The following is a 19,789-nucleotide window of genomic DNA, read 5'->3' as shown; positions in this document are numbered from 1 at the left end:
TCAGCAATGTGCACTCTCAGCCCAGAAAGCCAACTGCATCTTGGGCTGCATCAAAGGCAGTGTGGACAGCAGGTCAAGGGAGGTGATTCTGCCCCTCTACTCTGCTCTTGTGAGAACTCACCTAGACCTACTGCACCCAGCTCTGAAATCCTCAGCATGGGGAAGACATGGTCTTGTTGGACCAAATCCAGAGGAGGATCATGAAAATGGTAGTTGGAATGGAGCATCTCTCCTATGAGGAAAGACTGTGACAGACTTGGGGTTGTTCAGCCAGGAGAAGAGAGGCTGCAGGGAGGCCTTGGCGTGGCCTTTCAGTACTTAAAGGAGGCTTGTAAGAAAGGTATGGACAAACTTTTTAGCAGGGCCTGTTGCAATAGGACAAGGAGTTTTCAACTAAAAGGATGTAAATTTAGACTAGATAGAAGGAAGACAATTTTTGTGATGAGGGTGGTGAAACACTGCAGCAATTGCCCAGAAAGGTGGTAGATACTCTGCCCCTGGAAATGTTCAAGCTCAGGTTGGACTGGGCTCTGAGCAACCTGATCTAGTGGAAGGTGTCCCTGTTCACTGCAAGGGGGTTGGACTAGATGGCCTTTAAAGGTCCCTTCCAACCCAAACTATTCTGTCATTCTATAGGGTGAAGAAAACAGATGTCAGAATCTGTTACAAAGATGTGTATTCCTGGTGGGAGCAAGTTTGAAAAACAAGCATTAAATGGATCTTGTTGTAACCTTCCAATGCTTGCCACAGGAAACCTTTATGCATTTTTCTTGTCACCATTGGCAGAACTCTTTCCAGTTTCCGTATTTGTGTGGTAAAGTGGGTTCAGATTAGTGCTTGTCTTCATAATTTGTGGTGCAGATCATTTCCCCCTGTCACCAATGTCATGTCAGAGTTGCTGGATACCCAACAAGAGCTTACATGAGCGACAGTCTATTGCTGAAGTTACTGGGCCTTTTCTCTGCCCGTGTTTTCTTAATTCTCTGCCTTATAAATAAGTCCAAATGCCTTCAGAAGGTAAATGGTCAAGTGTAGTGTTTGCTTTGTAAGTCTCTTAAATAATTCGTATCACAAAAGGTAACACTCTAATATTGCTGTCATTTACTGTGCGACTTCCTTAGTAGAACTGAAAGTGTAAATATTAATTAGCAGTTGGGTGATCTGTTAATTGGAAGTTCAAAGGAAAACAGAATTGCTGAAGACTTAAGCAGTTACTGTAGTGTGTATAAGTGACCAGGTACACCTCGTGTTTGTACCTAGTGCAGGTGCAGAAGCTGTCGTACTTTTGGAGGACTTGTTTTTTATTTGAGGCAGTAACATCCAGAAGCAAAGAGAATCTATGGGCTCTATTGTGTTTGCCTCTGTCATACATCTGTTATTTTACTGTTTGAGTCTTGTAGTTCTTGCGAAGGATATAAACTTTCAGGTAGTAAATCTTGCATTTCTAGATGGTGGCATTTGTTATAAGGATATTTATATAAAGTTTCTGCTGCTGCAATTAGTTGAACTTGCTGTGCTTTGTAGATCATCTGTGATGCTTCTTGTTTTGGCAGTGGTGCTGTTACATAACAGAGTGCTTTGGCATTTAATAAATTTACTTTTCGGCCTTATTCTTTGTAACGTGCTTACTTGTAGCTGCCCTAAAGCAGCCTTCATTTTTAAAATTGAAAAACTGCTTAAAAAAATTAACTTGTGTTTAGAGGGCAATCCCTTACATTTAAACCAGTGCAACTGGCAGTGAGCTAGACCTATCATTTAAAATGGGTTATTTTGTTAGAGGAATCCTGTTCTGTAAGGATTTTTTTTCTCCTCTCAAAAGGGGCAGTGAGGGGATCTACAGAAAACATCATCTTCCCTCTTTCTGACACACGCCCTCTAATCTTTTTCAATAAAACTTCACTACGTTTTACTCCGAAGCCTTCAACTCTTGTTCTTTGTCAGTGTTCGCATGCACATGTAAGTTTGCTAAGCCCCTTCTATCATCCTTGTTTGCAGGTCTATAACGTAGAGGTCCTCAGACTCCTGCTCCTCTTGTCTTGTGTATCCAGCTCGTGCCAAAGTTGTTTACCTTGGTGCTGAAGTGTCAAGGGGCACAACCTTGATCTGTTGCATGAGGACAAACTGCTGTCCAATTTTCATTCTCACACCTTAGGTCTCCTTTCTGTGCTCTGTCTTGTCTCCTTTTCCAGACGCTCACTTTTCAAAGTATTCCACCTGGTGGCAAAATTAGGGAAATAGTTAATGGAAATGGTTTACACATGCATGGATCAAGTAGTGTAAGAACCTGTAATTCAAGTCCTAATTTATTCCTGTTCCCTACTTTAGAAAGAAATTAGAATATATCTGTGCCTTAAATAAGTTTCATGGGTTTGGTTGTTTTTTTTTTCATTTATAGCAAAGTATATTTGACCTTTAATACTTTGTATTCCTATGCTCTAAAGATAAATAAAATGTGGTACCCTGACAGTAGGAATGAAGGACCATTCTAACACTGGGAAAACAGTACTGTGCATGCAGCACTTTGTTCTGTTTCATGAAAATTCTCATTTCTGTTCAGCCAGTTGAAGAGAAATTGGAACAAACTGGTGTATTTCCAAGTAAGATAGACTTCCAGGTATCTCCTGCAATATTTGACTACTTGTTTTATAACAGATAAAACCAGTGACTGTCAGGAGTCACCTGGAAAGTGGTCCTCCCTTTCAGGAGAAGGAAGAAGTTAATTAACAGTGGTGTTTTTTCAGTCTTGTAGTAAGGGAATTGAAGGGGATCAGTATTAAGTGGAGTTACGGTCTGTAGTTTCTCTCTCAATTGATGAAAAGTCTGCTGTTAGTCTGTCCCAGGGTGTACAAGCTTTAGTCCTATATGCTTCAAGGCTGCGAAACCACTCACTTTTAGAAACGGCAAGTAGGAGACTGCTTGTCTTTTTATATTGCCAGGAATAAATACCTTCAAATGATTTATACGTGTCTAGGAACTTTCTCTTTTGCACACATTTGGGAAGCCTTCTGAAAGATAGTGCCCAGTAGATGAATGTCCCAGTGTTCTTCAGGTGTTCAGTAGTGATGTCAGCTACCCCATTAAATTAATTTTGGACTTTGTTCTCTGGTTTGACCTTCAAACCTGGTGGTAAATGATATCCTTTTATAGGATACACTATGCTTTTATACTGAATAAAATTGGTGATTATTTTTCAGATTCTAATTTTGTTTTTCTAACTGCTCTGTTCTATGTGTACACAGGATCATTAAAATTGTTGAATTTACTTGCCATATATTGTTTCTTATGGGCTAATCACAGGATGTAGAAGCATTAAATTGTTACAGTATGATTTTAAATATTTCCTTATTTTCTCTAGATCAATGTCAGAGTAACCACAATGGATGCAGAGTTGGAATTTGCCATCCAGCCCAATACAACAGGCAAGCAGCTCTTTGATCAGGTAACTTGTGTGTCTCTCTGTATATATGAATACAAACATATAAAACTATTGTGGGTATTAAGGCATAGCTTCAGAAAGTGGAAGTGTTTTCTTGTACAGATTATGGTTTTCCTTACATTATTTAAGCTACGCTGAGTTAGTGTGAACTTCCTCATTACTTTTCATGGAACATACTGAATTCAAAGACAGCTGTAAATACGTTAACAGTGAGGCTTCAGCTGAATTGTGTATCAGACTGCTTGGAAATTAATAGTATTTCCTATGTCCAATAGCATTATAGCTGCTACTGCAGGGTGGTTGTTAGAATTACACATGAGAAGTAGGAATTTAACAGTAAGTTCATTAATGAAAGATAACATCTTTTTATTCCAGCAATGGAAGCTGTAGATAGTTTTTAGCTTCCTGAATGTTAGAAAAATAATTTTGTCCTATGATCCAGTTGGAAATTTAAGTTTCAAAAAAAGGCAAAAACCCAAAGAGTAAGTGAAAATGATGGCATTAATGTGCACATGGATTGCAGACCTATCAGAACTGAACATTCTCATTTGGTAGTGTCTGTGTCATACATCAGTCAAATGGACTAAATGAATGTTTCCTTAAACTGGGTTTTTCTTGCATTCAAGTGATATTAGCCATCAGAATCTTGAAACAATCTTTGGTCTAAGTGTGGAGTGTTATAGAAGGTGTTAAGAATAGAAGCTTGTCAGTGTGTCCTTTCGTTTTTCCTCAAGAAACCAATAAATAGGTTTTATTATCTAGATCCAAGATGTGTTTGTTTAAAAATTTTAGAAATATCTGAAATTGCTCTTTAAAAAGTAGTTAACTAGATCATTTCAAGTAGAACTGTCTGTCCACTCCACTATAGATGCTTGAAGTATGTAATGATGAGTACCAAGAGAAAGCAGCATATTAAAACAGTTATTTAAGAGCATTTAACTTTTGGTTGATACTTTAGAGCTGCTTAAATGTCTTGCTGTCTGATTACTCTTTGTAACACTGAGCTGTTTCTTTTGGATTTCATTTGCAATTTCTATTTGAAATGACTGTCTGACTCTGCCTGCCCCTTCTCTAATATCTGTAGGAATATATCCTACATAGGATTTTACATAGGAGTAGACTTCATGACTCCTACAAAAACTGCTGGAAAAAAAGGGCAGTCCTGCTTTTTGTCTAACCAATGTCACCGTCAAGTACAGTATTCTGTGGTGCAGAAACCTCAAGCTGTTGCTTGTCTTTTGCCAACCTTTGCTATCTTCTGCCATGCAGTGTTGGGTGGGGTAATGTTCTGCTGTGTCACCTCTGGTGCCCAGGTAATCGGGTTCATCCAAATTGGGACATTCACAAACAGAGACCAAAGATACAGCTCGGAATTTGCTTTCATGCTCTCTTCTTTGTTCCTCAGTTCACTGTGTGGTGTTTAGCCTCTCATCAGCTCTTAGCTCTGAAAGTTTCAATTGAAAAAAATTTAGGTCAAGAAAAATCAGCCAGTATAGTTGTGTATGAAGACAGAAGCATTTTCATCCTGATCCTAAATTCATGTGTGAGTTCCACAGAGCAACATCAAGAGCTGAACTGCAAAACCAGCATGAAATATTTAGACAAAAGTTACACTGTTTCACTGTAGGAAGAGAATTGAACAGTGCTGTTATTGAGAGGATTGGTCATCAAGGTTTATGAGGAAGTGATGGACATGACAGCAGAGTTGTTGGTTATTGCCTGCGGAAGATAACCTCTCCGTGAATTCAGCTGTTATCTAGTGCCCCTCTGTGTTTTTGGTGAACAACTTGTCCTTTTTTTTAGTCAGTGTTCTTTTAAGCTTTTAACTGGTATTTTCTGGAGTTGTTGATTTGTTTCCCATTCCATGTGTGTGTTTTCATCATCTTCATCTGTTAGCAGACAAAATTAAGGATTTGACATCTGTGGCTTTGTGGCTTTCTCCTTTTCTCTTCCATTGTGAAACTCAGTAAACTTATTTATTGCACAAACAGATTTTTTTTTTTGGTTGATTGTTTTGCTATTTGCATTTCAGGTGTTTTAACATATGTATCATTGGCTCTTTTGACGATCCTGTCAGTGGTCAGAATAGGCAAGAGGAGATCTATCCTCCTTTAGTCAACCAGTTAAGCGTCTGTAAGTTTCCTAGGAGAGGAAAAACCCTGTGGTGGGTATGTTTCCACATGCTGGTGGTAATGGTAGGGCTTGTTTTGTTGTGTTAGTGCTGGGCATCAATACCTGTTGTTTACTGTAGCTGCCATTCAGAAGGGGTGGGAGGGTTGTCTCCTTTATTTCTAGGTATACCCCACTGTCCTTTCCAGATGTCTCAGAATCCTTCCTTTACAATCTTTCGGAAGGTGACTGATTGAAATCCTCGTTAGGTTGTTTTTACATGTATGTTTTGATCTACCAAAACACGTATATTGTTCTGGTTGCTTTTATTCTCCGAGAAGCTTTTGTTGCCTATTAAGAGTCAAGTCATAGGTGGATAAATCTGTTTTACAGATGTGATGAAGAGTTGCCTGAAGCTACATAATGAAACTTTTAAGCCAGAATCAAACTCAGTTTCTCATTCTGTACTTACTTTTCATATCATGCTACTGTAGTGCAAAAGTGCATGTATTATCTTGGTACAAAGTTTCAGAAGGTTGTTTTCTCTTTCCTTGGAGCTGAGAGGCAGTGCAGGTAATGCTTTTTCCCTGATTCGTGGAGCCTGAAGTAAAACAGGCTGATATGTAGAGTGGGTTTAGTGCTGATTTGCAAGCATCTGTAACTCAGCATTGCTGCATCCAGGTTGTCTGTATTTAAATAATGTGCAGTGTGCATCTCAAGGGCTGTAGGTAGTGGATGAGAGCAAAATGTTTTGACGTGAGCGGAAGCACTTGTCTCCTTATGCCTTACAGGCAGAGCTGTTGAGCATCTGCAGTTCTTTGCAGCTCAGAGAGCTGATAAGGTACAAAGGCTCAGCTTGGACAGCTGCAAAGTAAAGAGCATTCTCAGTCATCTGATAAAGCCATAAGTAGCTTGATCAGCATTATATAGATCTGTGCCAAAAGAAGCAGCAGGTCTGTGTTGGGACATCAAATTTAATGTTACTTGGGACCATGCTAGTAGCATATACTTGTTGGTAATGTTTCTTATGTTCTAAAGTAACTGATATGGCAATTCTAGAGGAAACAACTGTGCTCACTAAAGGCATCGGGTTGGATCCATGAGCATTGTCCATTTTGTGCTTTGGAGCTTGAAAGTGGAAAGGGTAGCGGAGGAGAAAAGGTGCACACTCGAATGATGATGCAGATCTGCGAGGCAGGAGGAATAAGTTTGCTCAGCTCTCATGACATTTTCTAATTTTCAAAATCTTAGTTTTGCAACCGGATAGTACTGTTTTAAAATGGAGGAGGATCTGTGTGTAAAATTCTATTTACTTCACATGCATATGAATAAAACAGCCTTCAGTAAAGCAGCTTGCCAGCACGGTCCCACCTAAGAATGTATATAAGTACTGCCCCACTGATCTTTGGGAGCCAGAGTTTACAGTTTTTTAATTATGTTTGCTGGACCTTTCTGATAATTGCATATTGAATCCACATCTGCTTTTGCTATGCAACAGATGTGTAAAATAGTTCCACAGTTTCATTATACTCTGTAGTAAAAGTACCTGTTATGTCATGATTTCTGTTGGTTGTCTTAATTCTTACATTATGAGAAATAATGAATAATCATTCTCTATTTTCCCTTCTACATGCCATGCAAGTTTTATAGACCTGTGTCATATTTTTCCTTCCCCCACCTCTCTGTCAGTAGCTCTAGTTCTTGCCTTAGCTACACAGAAAATGTTCCATGCCACTGATAGTTCTTTTCAACATTTCTTAAACATTTCCAGTGCTGCAGCATGCTTTTTTAAGTTGATGTGACCAGTTCTTATGTCATATTAGAGATTTGGGAACACCATACACATGTATAGTAATATAACAGTTTCTTGCCTTTGTACTTTACAGCAAGAACTTTGTTCACATCATTAAAATTGCTGTCTTTTATGTACAGTATTCTTTTTATTACATGTAATCTTTTATTGAGGTTCATCTTTTTACTGTCCATTCACAGGTCTTTGTGGAAGGTTTTCTGTAGCAGATTTTATCGCATCAATTTCATTCTTTTTTGTTTTTTAAGGCCTGGGGGAGTTTCCTAGTGGTTGCACTGCAAGTCTGTTATGAAAACAGTTTGTTTGTTTTTTCCTTTCTTTTTAACTAGTGCATCCATAAAGTGACCTTCCCTCTATTCAAGGGCAATTTTGCTTCTCTAATAGCTTTTGGTGATAGACCTGATCAGAAATCTTACAGAAAATTCATGTATGGTTTATTAACCGGGTCATCCTTGGCCCTTTTATCATTAACTCTTAGAAAACTGCAAAAATATTCGAAGGAGGCAGTTAATCCTCATTACCTCATGCTTGTCCACAAATCTCATTCTTTATTGTTTCACCAGTTGTCTTCTGTTGAAGTGGACTTACTTCTCCATTGGTCTGCAGATCACTTCCCAGATGTGCTTTCCATTCTTGGGGTCCTGTTTACTACCTTCTGTTCCTCAGGTGCTGATGTACACTCCGGTTGGTAGTTTGGACACACAGTGTTTGACTTTGTTTTGAGGTCTGGGGTTCCCTGAACCTGTTTTGCAACTATTTTGTCTTTTTTATCGTTCTTGTAAGGCTTGATTGCATTTCAGTTTGAGATTGTTGATGTAGCTTAATAACCAAATTAAAACTTGTATTGTAGTCATTACTGATGATTCTGGCTCATTTATCTTTAGGTGGTGAAAACTGTGGGTCTCCGTGAAGTCTGGTTTTTTGGGCTGCAGTATGTGGACAGCAAAGGCTACTCAACTTGGCTGAAGTTAAATAAAAAGGTAACAACTCCTTGATTTTTAGCCAAGTGTACATTTGAAATATATTTTATAAGATTTGCTGGTTTAATGTAGATTAGATATAGCTGGCTTCAAATGTGGTTGAAAAGTTGCTTTTCATTTGCTTTAAGTGACAAAATACAGTGTTAAGTTTGATTAGTTAGAAAAGAATGTGCAAAACTGCATCAATATTTAATTTCTTAAGGAGATAGTTTCCAGTATTCCCAGTGCCACAGTGATGCGTGCATTAGGAAAACTGAAATTCATGTGATTGTCCTCTGTTCATGTAGCAAAGTGTAATAGAGTAAATGCAATGGGAAGTATTTGAGCTTCAGGAATTTGTATGTCTACCGCTACAGATTTTTAAACAAGGCACAAATAAAGCTTCTAAACATTAAATATGTAATGGGTGGGCTGTAGGATAACTTCTGTTTTGTTTTCTTTTTCCTGAATGGCACTGAGCACCTTGTATATCCCAGCTATTGGGAACCAGGTCGTTCTACTTTAAACTCTATTTATGAGTTGGAATAGTCAGTTTTTATTTTAATACTGCTGTCAGGTTGTTTATGGCACTGTTTAGAATGGAGATGTTTTTTTTTCTTACTTCAGCCTAATCAAGAATCCCTTTTTTATCTTCAGTATTAGGAGGTAAATACAGATAAAACCTGATGAATCACAGAATAGATGTGCAAATAAGATTTTATTATGGCAAGAGCACAACTAATTTTTCGCTGATGTGATGTGTGACATACTGTGTATGTAAATAGTACATGGCATAATGAAAAGTGAGCAAAGCTTTTAAAACTGACATCTCAAATGCTGAATCCTTGTGCTGTCTTACATACATGACTAAATGGTTGCATTATATATACAGTTTTTAAGACTTCCTACAAGACAAGCAGATACATCATTTCCTGCGTAGCAAATAAATTCTAGTGGGACTAGCAGTACGCATAAAATTAAATGTCTAATAAAGTACCTGAGGAATTAGGGTGTGTGAGAATTATTTTATAATGAATGTACCTTTTGACCATTGCTGTATTATTTGATGTTAACATTAATTTAATTTTGAATGTTTTTGCTTTGGTCATAATTGGTACTGAAAGCTGAGCACAAATGAAATGGAAAATTATATGTGAAAATGAGTTTTTCTTGAAATCTGAAGTAGACAATTACTTAAAACTTAAGATGACCACATCTGACCTCTTTGTAGAAATCATAATAAAGTTTGTCTATTCTAGAAAAATAGTGTGATTTAAGGAATCATGGGTTTTGCATGTATGTTTAGTTCAATAATTCAAAGACTTTTAAGAGAATCCAACTTTACACTTACATTGAGGAAATATGCTGTAGTTCTTGCTAAAGAAATCTTGTTAGACCCTAATTTGTTACTTCTTGTAGTTCATCCTTGGATATAGTTGGGTTTTTTTTAATGCCTCTTGCGGCTTCTTTTTTTCCAAAATCTCTATTGTGGTTAATACAAATTCACACAAGCCAAGAAAAACTCTCTTAAACAGCATTAAAGTAACATTTCAGAATAGTCTGGTTTATCCAGATTGGTTTACTTAATGATGCCATATGAACCTTTAGTGAGTTCCACAGTGGTGGTGTCAGAAAGCACTGGATTTCAGTGGGTAAGAGCTGAAGAGTTTGTTGCTATTTAGTTAATTGTATTTAATATACCATTTAGTGCTCTTTTAATTTTTTTCTTTATTTCTCAGGTAACACAGCAGGATGTAAGGAAAGAAAATCCTTTGCAGTTTAAGTTCAGGGCCAAGTTTTTTCCAGAGGATGTATCTGAAGAATTGATTCAGGAAATTACTCAGAGACTTTTCTTCCTGCAAGTCAAAGAATCCATCTTAAATGATGAAATATATTGCCCACCAGAAACTGCAGTTCTTCTGGCTTCTTATGCTGTCCAGTCCAAGTATGGAGATTACAGTAAGGAGATACATAAACTAGGCTACCTAGCCAACGACAGACTTCTCCCCCAGCGGTGAGTGGCTCTGGGTTGGCATCAACTGCTGCACAGAAACTTAATTGCAGCAGATTTTTTATAAATAAAATATTATGTGAAAATGTGCATTAAATGTGACTTTCTTAGGAGTGCATGTTTTGCTAGTAAAATGTAGAGATCCTAATTTAAACTTTAAATAACAAAGGAGCGTCACAGCCATGGGTAATGCAGGAAAATGCTAGCCTGAACATAACATTTAGAAGCTAAATTGTTGCCATTGCTGTTGAATATAAACTCTTTTCTATCAGTCACCTAGTTGGTTAGGGGAAGTAAACACCAAGATAATAGTTCTGTTTCTTTATGCGTCTGAAACCATGGGCCTAATGTGCTTGACGTGAAGAGAATTGCAACACAAATGTACCAAGTTAGACAATTTTGTTAGTGCAAATGAGTACGTAGTGATGTGTTGTGGGCAAATGTGTGCTTACTACATAGGTAACATTAATAGATTGTCAAAGAAATGAGAGCCATGGAGTAATTTGAGGTTTCTTTAAAAGTCACATTCTTTGTCTCTGGTTTGAAAACTAAAAGTGGAAACTCACTTCTTAGCGTAACCAAGCTTGAGAATTTTGTAGCGAGCAAAAAAAAAAGAAAAACCATTTCAAAGATTGTGATGAAGTATGGAAAGAAATATTTCTGAAAATGTTTCAGATTTTTAAAAATCCTGGTGAAAAGCTTGAGTTTGGCTGCTTGCTTCCTGCTTGAGACAGTGAAGTCTATACCTCTTCATAGAAAAATACTCTGTTAGCAAGGCAGGGAGATGTAGAAGCAGTAAAAGTGTAATTACTGAATATGTTCACAAATCTTGGCTTTTGCTCAGTTACAGTGGCAGTCTCTGAACACTGCACTGTTTGGGTATAGGCAAACTCAAATACTTAAGATGCCTCTTTTCAGTAGACAAATATTCAAATGGTTTTCCAGCACAAGATTTCAACCAGTTGTGTGCCAGTCTGCACTGAGTGAGCACATAGCTTTAGTATCCATTCTAACACAATTATTAACGTTTTGCCTCCTGTCACCAGGAGGCTTACCAGAAAGCTACCAAGTACATTATAAAAATACTTCAGAACAATATGCAATGTACTGTCAGAAATATTTGTTTCCCAAACTGTACTAGCTCTGCAAAATTTGATTGAAAAAGGTGAGAAAAGATTTGCAATTCCTGTCAATTATAGTCTTCATGTTCACCTGTCAAAACTACTGCATATTTCCTAGCTGAAAACTGAGCTGAGTAGCAAGAAGGCATCAGGTCCTTGCTGAGGTATTCTGTTGTGATAGTCCTTGCATGTCTGTTAGTGATGTTTCATCCTAGCAAGTGAAGAGAGAATGGAGGGGACCGAATGAGGAATTGTTAGTCACCAAAGATGTTGCCAACTTTGAGGATATCATAGAAACACAGAATCACATGATGTTGGAAGGGTAGCTCTTGAAGTCCATCTAGGCCAATCCTCCTACTCACAAGCAAGGTCACCTAGAGAGGTGGTTGGTGTCTTGTGCTGATCAGTGCTTGAGGCATTTGAACAGTGGCCCTAATAACGTACTTCTGATCAGTCCTGAAGTGGTCAGGCAGTTGGTCTGGATCATTGTTGTTAGGTCCCTTCCAGCTGAAATATCCTGTTCTAATTACAGCAGCTTGCTCGAGGCCTTTGCCGGTTGGGTTTTGTATGTTTCCAAGGATGAACACTCTGCAACCTTCCTGGACAGCCTGTTCTAGGGTTAGATCACTCTTTGCCCATTACCTCCTGTCTTTCAATGCAAAAAGGGGAAAGAGAGAGAGAATTTCTGTGGAAGTAAGAATGTAACTCAACCTGGAAAGCTTAGGAAAGGCCGAGTCATCAAGAGGGTGGCTGAGCATTGGCATAGGTTGCCTGGAGAGCTTGTGGAGTCATCTTTCGTAGAGGTACTCAAAAGTTGTTCAGATGTGGGCCTGGGCAGCTGGCTGTAGGTGACTATGCTTGAGCAGAGGGGTAGACAGGTTAACCTCAAGAAGTTACTTCCAACCTCAACCATGCTGTGATTCTGTGAAGAACAATTTGGCAGCAGTGCCTTTATCTTCAGATGGTTGCTTATGTAACAGTCCTGGGACAGTGTATCTTGCAATGTCCTGTTTTGTCCTTTTCTATATGATTAGCTTTATGTTCTATTGCTTTGAAAGATTTTGAACATTCTGTGAGTATCTGCTGGAGTAGTAGAAGAAATAATGGTGGAAAGCATCTTACAGTGTAAAAATCAGGCCTGATATAATTACAGAACTTCTTTAATAAATTATCACTGTCCTAGATGACCTGGCTTTCATTTTTTTATGTAATAGAAACTTGTAAATGCTTGCCAGGATGCTTTTAGATTATTACAGCCTGAGCAGGCTGTTCTACATTGTGCATTCTGCTTCTGTAAGTGTTCTGTTTAGGGCTTGTACTTTTATTCAAGGCTAAAGATGAGAAAGCAAGCAAACAAAAAAGATGGCTTGTTGTTGCATGTTCTTGTATCATTTAGCTATGAACAGGTTTTGTGCAGGTGGAAAAACTGAAACCTCTGCCTCGGATCTGAGCAGGATAGGGAATGCACATTAGGCAAATCTAAATGTAATGTAGCTACCAGTGTAAAGTGCATTTCACGAGATACAGGGCAGAGTAGTGAATCAGGAAGTTCCTATAATAGAACAAACACTGCCTTAATATCTTCTGCATCACTGTATTCCTTACTTTACTTTGCTAAAGATGTAAGCAAAAGTAGTAATCCTTTTCTGAGTAAAGAGAAAGGAAGGAAAGCAACTGTTCTGAGTGCTTTAGTAAGATTATCTTGAGTCTCTTTTTTTTTAAAAAAAATCGTCCTTTAAAAGAATTTCTCCAGGAATGCTTGAAATGCTAAGTGCATGGAGTAAAAGCGCAATAACACTATCATATGCATTTGATTTCCTACTGCAGTACTACATTGAAAGTTCTAGTAGGCCAAAATATGATTCCCTCATTGCAGCCTGTTGTAGATAAACCTCAAATAGCTTTCTGAACCTGCTTCCCTGCTGATTTTATTTATAAAGAAAATAACCAGCACACCCCTCCCTCCCCCCAAACTGCTCTGCTAACTTGTCTTAATGTGGTACTTTTTCTTTCAAGCAATAGCAGAATGAAAGCTTGAGTGTATACCTAGAGATTAATTGGCAGCATTGTTGCCTGAACAGTCTATTGGTCTGCGTTTTCAAGTGTTCCAAACATTACGTTTTATGACTTTACTGAAAGTTCTGAATACCAGGAGAAAAGAAGTTATTTTCACTCTATTTAAAAAGTGTATTTGTTAAAATACAGAGTTTCTGTGCTTGGGTTAAGAAGATGAGCAGAGTATAGGAAGTCATGTTTAAGTTTGTTCAATTAAAGCATGTGCTATGGTGTGTAACCAAACTTATTTTTATAACTTTAAGAGGTTAAATTGGTTGTCAATGTGATTTAATAGCAACAACTTCTATTCACAGTGTGTTAGAACAGCACAAACTGACAAAAGAACAGTGGGAAGAAAGAATACAGAACTGGCACGAAGAGCACAGGGGAATGTTAAGGTAATTGTATGAAAAAATGTTTCTAAAACCTATAAGGGTTTGGCATTGGAATGGGCTGTCTGGGGAGGTGGTGGGTTCACCATCCCTGAAGGTTTTCAAGATGAGACTGGATGTGGCACTTAGTCCAACCACAGTGGGGTTGGACTTGATCTTTGAGGTCTTTTCCAACCCAGTTGATTCTATGATTCTCTTATTGTTGGGATGTATTTTGGAAGGTGGCATATTTGTTTGGAAAACCTCTTTCTTTTATTCTGACCAGTGTAGACGGTTATGGAAAACTTTCATGAAATCTTCTGTGCAGTTTGAGTTTCCAGTTAGGTTATTGGTTTACCTACGTGATTTCTGGTAGGGCTGTCAACTGCCTTTGCCCACAGCTGCCTGCACTAAAGTGCATTTAGTATTTCCTTAGCTTGTGGGGTGGAAAGACAAAGTGTGATGCTATTTGGATGTTAGGGTATAGAGCTCCTAGAAGTACCTGACTCAAACTGCTCATGACTTTCAGAGACATTTAGTTCGTAACTAATTTTTACACTGGTTATTCTGCATTTGCCTTATTCTTACAGTGCACTTACGATTTGTTGTCTACACTATTACCAATTTTTCTTCTTTCTTCAGGGAGGATTCTATGATGGAATACCTTAAGATAGCACAAGACTTGGAAATGTATGGAGTCAACTATTTTGAAATAAAGAATAAAAAAGGAACTGAATTGTGGCTAGGAGTTGATGCTTTGGGTCTGAATATTTATGAGCATGATGACAAGTACGTGGCTAATACTTACTTTGCAGTTCTGTCCTAGGAGATACTACCTGAGATTATACAAACCCCACCTTACTGTGTGTTCAATAACATCTAGCAGAACAGGTTCTCAAAGTCCTTCTCATTTATGTGAAAGATAGAAAAAGAGATAGATATCAGTTGCCAGAATATTTGAATTTCAAAGGTGAAATACTGATGCAAAAGAAGGGAAAGGAAGAGCAGTTCTGTGGAAACTTAAATTTAGATCGCTTAATATAGATTTATGATGGCTAGATCATCTTTATATGGTTTCTCTCTGTACTTTTCACTCCCTCAAGACTTCCTCTTCAGTCAGGATGAGAAGGACATTTTGAAGCTGAGCAACATATTTAATGAGAAACATTTTGTAAGAGCAGTGACTAGTTTTATAGATGTTAGAGCATGGAAAGTGAAACCTTTTAGACATCAAAGCAAATAGATCAATCTTGTGTCCTGATAAAGAGATCAAATATTCTGTCCTACTTGAAGAGGGATAAAGCTGAAATGTACAAAATTTGAAGAATTTGGAAATGGAACAGCAGATGTACTCTTTTCTTTCTTTATAAACACTTGTTAGTAGTATCTGATGTCAACAGTCTGTTCACAACGATTTGAAGTTGAACTCCTGATAGCAGCAGTCAACTTTTGATGTGTGTACTCTGTAACACATTTCTGTAAGCCTTAATTGCCATTAGATGGCAACATAACTCCTGAAAGAAGGAAATATTCAGAAAATGTTCAGATCTGATTGAGCGATGAGGCAATTTTTGCTATTCTTTAACTCTTGATAGTGAGCAATCAAATACTTAAATATTATCGAATGCTTATAATTAAGATAATATGAATTGAAAAAACTTTCTGCACCAAGAAAAGTACTTACAGTTATGCAGTTGATGCGTAACACTTAATTTCTGAACTTCATTTATTTTGCTTATTAAGATGCAAGGGAAATAAATTTAACTTGAATTTTGGAAATGTAAAAACACAAGTCTGAGCTAAACGGAAGTACAGCACTACTGAATGCTACTTAATTTCAGTATTTGGAATGTCACATTTCTCAAATTTAAATTGTTGCTCTTTTCACTGTAAATAAAATTGTCAAGAGCTTATAAAGAATCAGTACAAAACTGTGATGCTTAGCCACTCGTTAATAGTACTAGAGTGAGTCACAAATCAAGATTTCATTTGTTAGTGATGTGTTTTATTTGTTATGTAATTCACTTGGAATGGAATGGAATAAAGTGTAAAAAACCAATAGTCTGCCAAAATATGCTTGAACTATTGTTAATGTTTTAGTGTAAACATAATGCTGTAAATGTAATATTCTAAATGTAGTAGTGAAAATGGTGTGGAAATGAACCTTACTGGATAGAAGTAAAGTGCACATCCTTGCTGCTTCTAATGAGAACTTTTTCTCTTTGAAGGCTGACACCCAAGATTGGTTTTCCTTGGAGTGAAATAAGAAACATCTCTTTTAACGACAAAAAATTTGTCATAAAGCCAATTGACAAAAAGGCCCCTGTAAGTAGTGTGTGGAATAGTATCCCTTTGTATATGGAGAGACTTAAGCCTGCAGGGACTTGCTCTGGCATTATGGCATGAGGAAATATTTTGTGACATTTATTATTCTCATTGGAAGAATAGTCAGTAATCAGAGATTTAGATTTTGAAGTATGTTATGTTTATTCTCTCTCTTTTCATTCTGGTTGATCCTCTTAAATTGTTGGGTTTTTTTGAAGTCAACTAATACTTCGTAATGTGTTGAAAAGATGCAGTGTAAGATGCTAAATTCTCTGCCCCCTCCCACCTCTGTTTTGTATTTTGTTTGTGTTACAGCAGCACAGGTCTTGAGACTTCCTAGGTCAAAACTCTTCAGAATAGAGCAGAGAACAGCCTGATTTTTTTTTTTTAGACTTTTAAGAGACGTTTTAATTAAACTAACTAATCTCTACATGGAGTGTTCCAGGTGCAGTTTTTAATTCATCTTGCAAGTTTCTGACATTAACTAGATTTATAGAAGATGGTGTTTGCTTGCTCAAAATGTGTACAAGTTTTCATTTAACCAATGCAAACATGCAGTGATGCTTTGAGTCCTGTCACAACTGTATTTTCAGATTAATGGATGTATTGCTTTTATTTCTGCTAGGATTTTGTTTTTTATGCACCCCGTCTGAGAATTAACAAGCGAATTTTGGCACTGTGTATGGGAAATCATGAATTGTACATGAGGAGGAGGAAACCTGATACAATTGAAGTGCAACAGATGAAGGCCCAAGCTAGAGAAGAGAAACATCAGAAACAATTGGAAAGGTAATTAACAAACTTCCATGAAACGGAAAAAAATTCTCCTACCCTTTTAAGGAGTCACAGAATATCAGGCATCTTAGTATTCAAGAAAAGAGAGAGCTGCTTTTCTTTCTGTACCATGTAAGCAGGTTTGTGGATTGGCATGGCTCACCTGCCGTATCTTTTTTGAGCTTTCAGCATAGTAATAGTAGCTGTGCCGTTGTTTCTCAGTATGTTTTTGTGAAACAGCCTTAACTGTCTGTTGCTTGATCCTTAGGGTCTTTTATACTCTACAGGTGAACCCTTAAAGCAAGTTCAGTGAAGAATGTCATGGCTTACTTTTTGTGTATTTAAAAAATGATGTTGTCATTTCTATCCCAGATATATATAACTGTGGATTTACCTGGCTGAACCATAGCCAAGGTTGATAATCAGTTCTGTTCCTAAATTGTTTTTCTGTACAGTGTTTTGAAACAGAAACTGAATTTGAAACATTTTATGTGCTTCTCTGCCAGCTGAGTAAACTGAAAAATAGGCTACCATCACCTGAAGAGTAGAATTTAATATGTATGAGGGTAAAAAACCCTTTTTGCTATTTTTTTTCAGGGCGCAATTAGAAAATGAGAAGAAGAAAAGGGAGATAGCAGAAAAGGAAAAGGAAAGAATAGAGCGTGAAAAGGAAGAATTGATGGAACGCTTAAGACAAATTGAGGAACAAACAATGAAAGCTCAGAAAGGTGAGCTCCTACTGGTCATGGGTTTCTTATATCTGATGACAGTGTTAAGTTGGGTAGTTCAGTTGTGGGTTTTGTTTTTTAAAGTTTATTTTACTAATAATAGGAAGAATTTAGTGGTGTTTTATGTGGTGTAAGAGATTCAGTGTTTAAATCATGGTGTGCATGCATTTGTGTGTATATTTTTAATAGAAAATCGATGACTAATGCAACAAAAGCTTTAGTTCAGTAAAAAGGAAATTAATACCTACACAGTTCAGCTCAGAATTATGAAATGCTTAAAGTGCTGAAAACCTGGAGTTGGAAGGAGGAGGGAAATCAGATAGAATTTAGGTTTTCATTTGGAAATTCTGCGTTCCTTCATTTTCCTCTTCCCTTGTAAGATTTGAGAAATTGGAAATTAAAATCTTGTCAGACCTTAGTGACAAAACATGTAGCTTCACCAGTCACAGTTCTTTGTGTTTAATCACCCTGCAGAGTTCCTGTCTTCACTACTTCCCAGTCCCTCCCTTCCATGGTCTCTTTGGTTTTTGCTTCAAGTTTGGTTCACGTTCATAAAACTTTCGTTGCTCCTTTTTTTTTTTTCCCATAACTGTTGGCTTCAGGCACAATAGAGAGTATCACTGACTAAATCTGTGCAAATAAATTACATATGCCTGGCACTGCTCTCCAGCTCTACCCCTGCATTTTTCAGTCTTTCAGTGCAGAACAGGTTGGACACATCCAGACAGGGAACACACTAACTGTGCCATGGAATTGTTTAAGGAAGAGTTATTTGGCCCGGGGCAATACAGTGTCAGGGTGATTCTGAAGCGTTGACGATATACATTTTCTCACAATGTTTGTAAGCAATATAGCTTAATTTCTGATGCAGTACATAATGTGTATGTGTTAGTGATCTTTTTAGTGCTCCATTCACATATGGAAAAGTGTTTGGCAGTTAGTGTCCTCCATCTTCATGGGAAGGTTTGTTTGTGTAGTGTTTTTAAATATTTATGCATTTTATTTAATTTTCTGAGTACTATGTTGGCAGAACCCCACACACTAGTGCTGTTCATTTCTTTTTATAACTGAAGCAGTAGTAGGCCTGGGAAACCATCTGAAGAATAATGGTTACATGAGACCTACTTAAAGCTACAAGTGCAAAGATAAGCATGTGTCAGCATACCTGGGGAGATGCATTGTTAGTGTTAAAGCATATGGTGAAGGGCAAATGGATTGTTCAAAAAAACAAGTCATTGTTTAGGTTTTCTGGTGAAGGAATCTATGGCAGCTGTGCCTAGCCAAGAACACAGTGGGACAATTATCATTAGAATCAGCAAAGAGTTTTAGGAAGACTTTTTTCATAGTCACTTAATTTTGCACATCAGAGGAGGAGTGTATTTTGCCCATGTAAATCTTACCTTGCAGTACTGGTGGATTATTATTTCTTCCTATTTCAGTTAGGGTTCTGCCCTTCAGATTTCAATATTTTTCTAACCAGGCAGCTAGACAACTATTGTCTCTCCCTTGATTTTAAAATTATCCTCCTCTGTCGTACAGAGGATTTTTCTGACCCTTCTAGTTGGTAGTAGGTCAGTTTGCTGGAGGCACATGCCCTAAATTTTCAGCTACCGTTATGGAATCTGTCAGACATTTCAACAGAAGAGTTTTTTGCCTTTTTTTACTGCAAGAAAATATGGTTTAATGTATGTAAAATCTCCTCAGTCTTAAGAGCAGGGGTATATGTATGTATATTTGGGGGTTTAGTTTTATCACTGAGGTGATCGTTTTCTGAAACATTGGTGTATCAGAACTGTCAGGTAAGATGAAGTATATCCAAAGTGTGTCTTAAAGAGCAGGGAGAAAATCAGCCCACAAAACAAAGCTCCAGGTAACATGCTCAACAGCTTCTCTTAGCTTGAGGCACCCTTGTAGATTTTGGTTAGCATTCTAGGTTACTTTATTTTGAGCATGTTACAGCTGTTGTCTGTGTTACATATGAGGAAGAGCATAGGTAGTGATTCCTTGTCTACAAACTTTCCCCTTGGCAGAGCTAGAGGAACAGACTAGAAGAGCTCTAGAACTGGATCAAGAACGAAAGCGTGCAAAAG

At 37.5% G+C, this 19,789-nt stretch overlaps 1 protein-coding gene across 1 annotated transcript in view; it reads left to right on the top strand.

The window, feature by feature from the left end:
* LOC103811021 (radixin-like) overlaps nt 1–19,789 on the top strand; it is a 28,901-nt gene that overhangs the window by 5,373 nt on the left and 3,739 nt on the right. The window contains 10 exon segments of the mRNA XM_009083962.1: nt 3,356–3,439; nt 8,240–8,335; nt 10,054–10,328; nt 13,816–13,899; nt 14,515–14,661; nt 16,101–16,197; nt 16,823–16,986; nt 17,569–17,699; nt 19,730–19,787; nt 19,789. The exon segment at nt 19,789 is cut by the window's right edge and continues 96 nt beyond it. Of these exon segments, the coding sequence (XP_009082210.1) occupies nt 3,356–3,439; nt 8,240–8,335; nt 10,054–10,328; nt 13,816–13,899; nt 14,515–14,661; nt 16,101–16,197; nt 16,823–16,986; nt 17,569–17,699; nt 19,730–19,787; nt 19,789 (1,137 nt within the window).

The sequence above is a fragment of the Acanthisitta chloris genome, unplaced genomic scaffold (genome assembly GCF_000695815.1).
Source record: "Acanthisitta chloris isolate BGI_N310 unplaced genomic scaffold, ASM69581v1 scaffold14231, whole genome shotgun sequence".
Taxonomy (NCBI): Eukaryota; Metazoa; Chordata; class Aves; order Passeriformes; family Acanthisittidae; genus Acanthisitta; species Acanthisitta chloris.
Note: the sequence above shows the minus strand (reverse complement) of the source record. Positions and strands in the feature narration are given on the sequence as shown.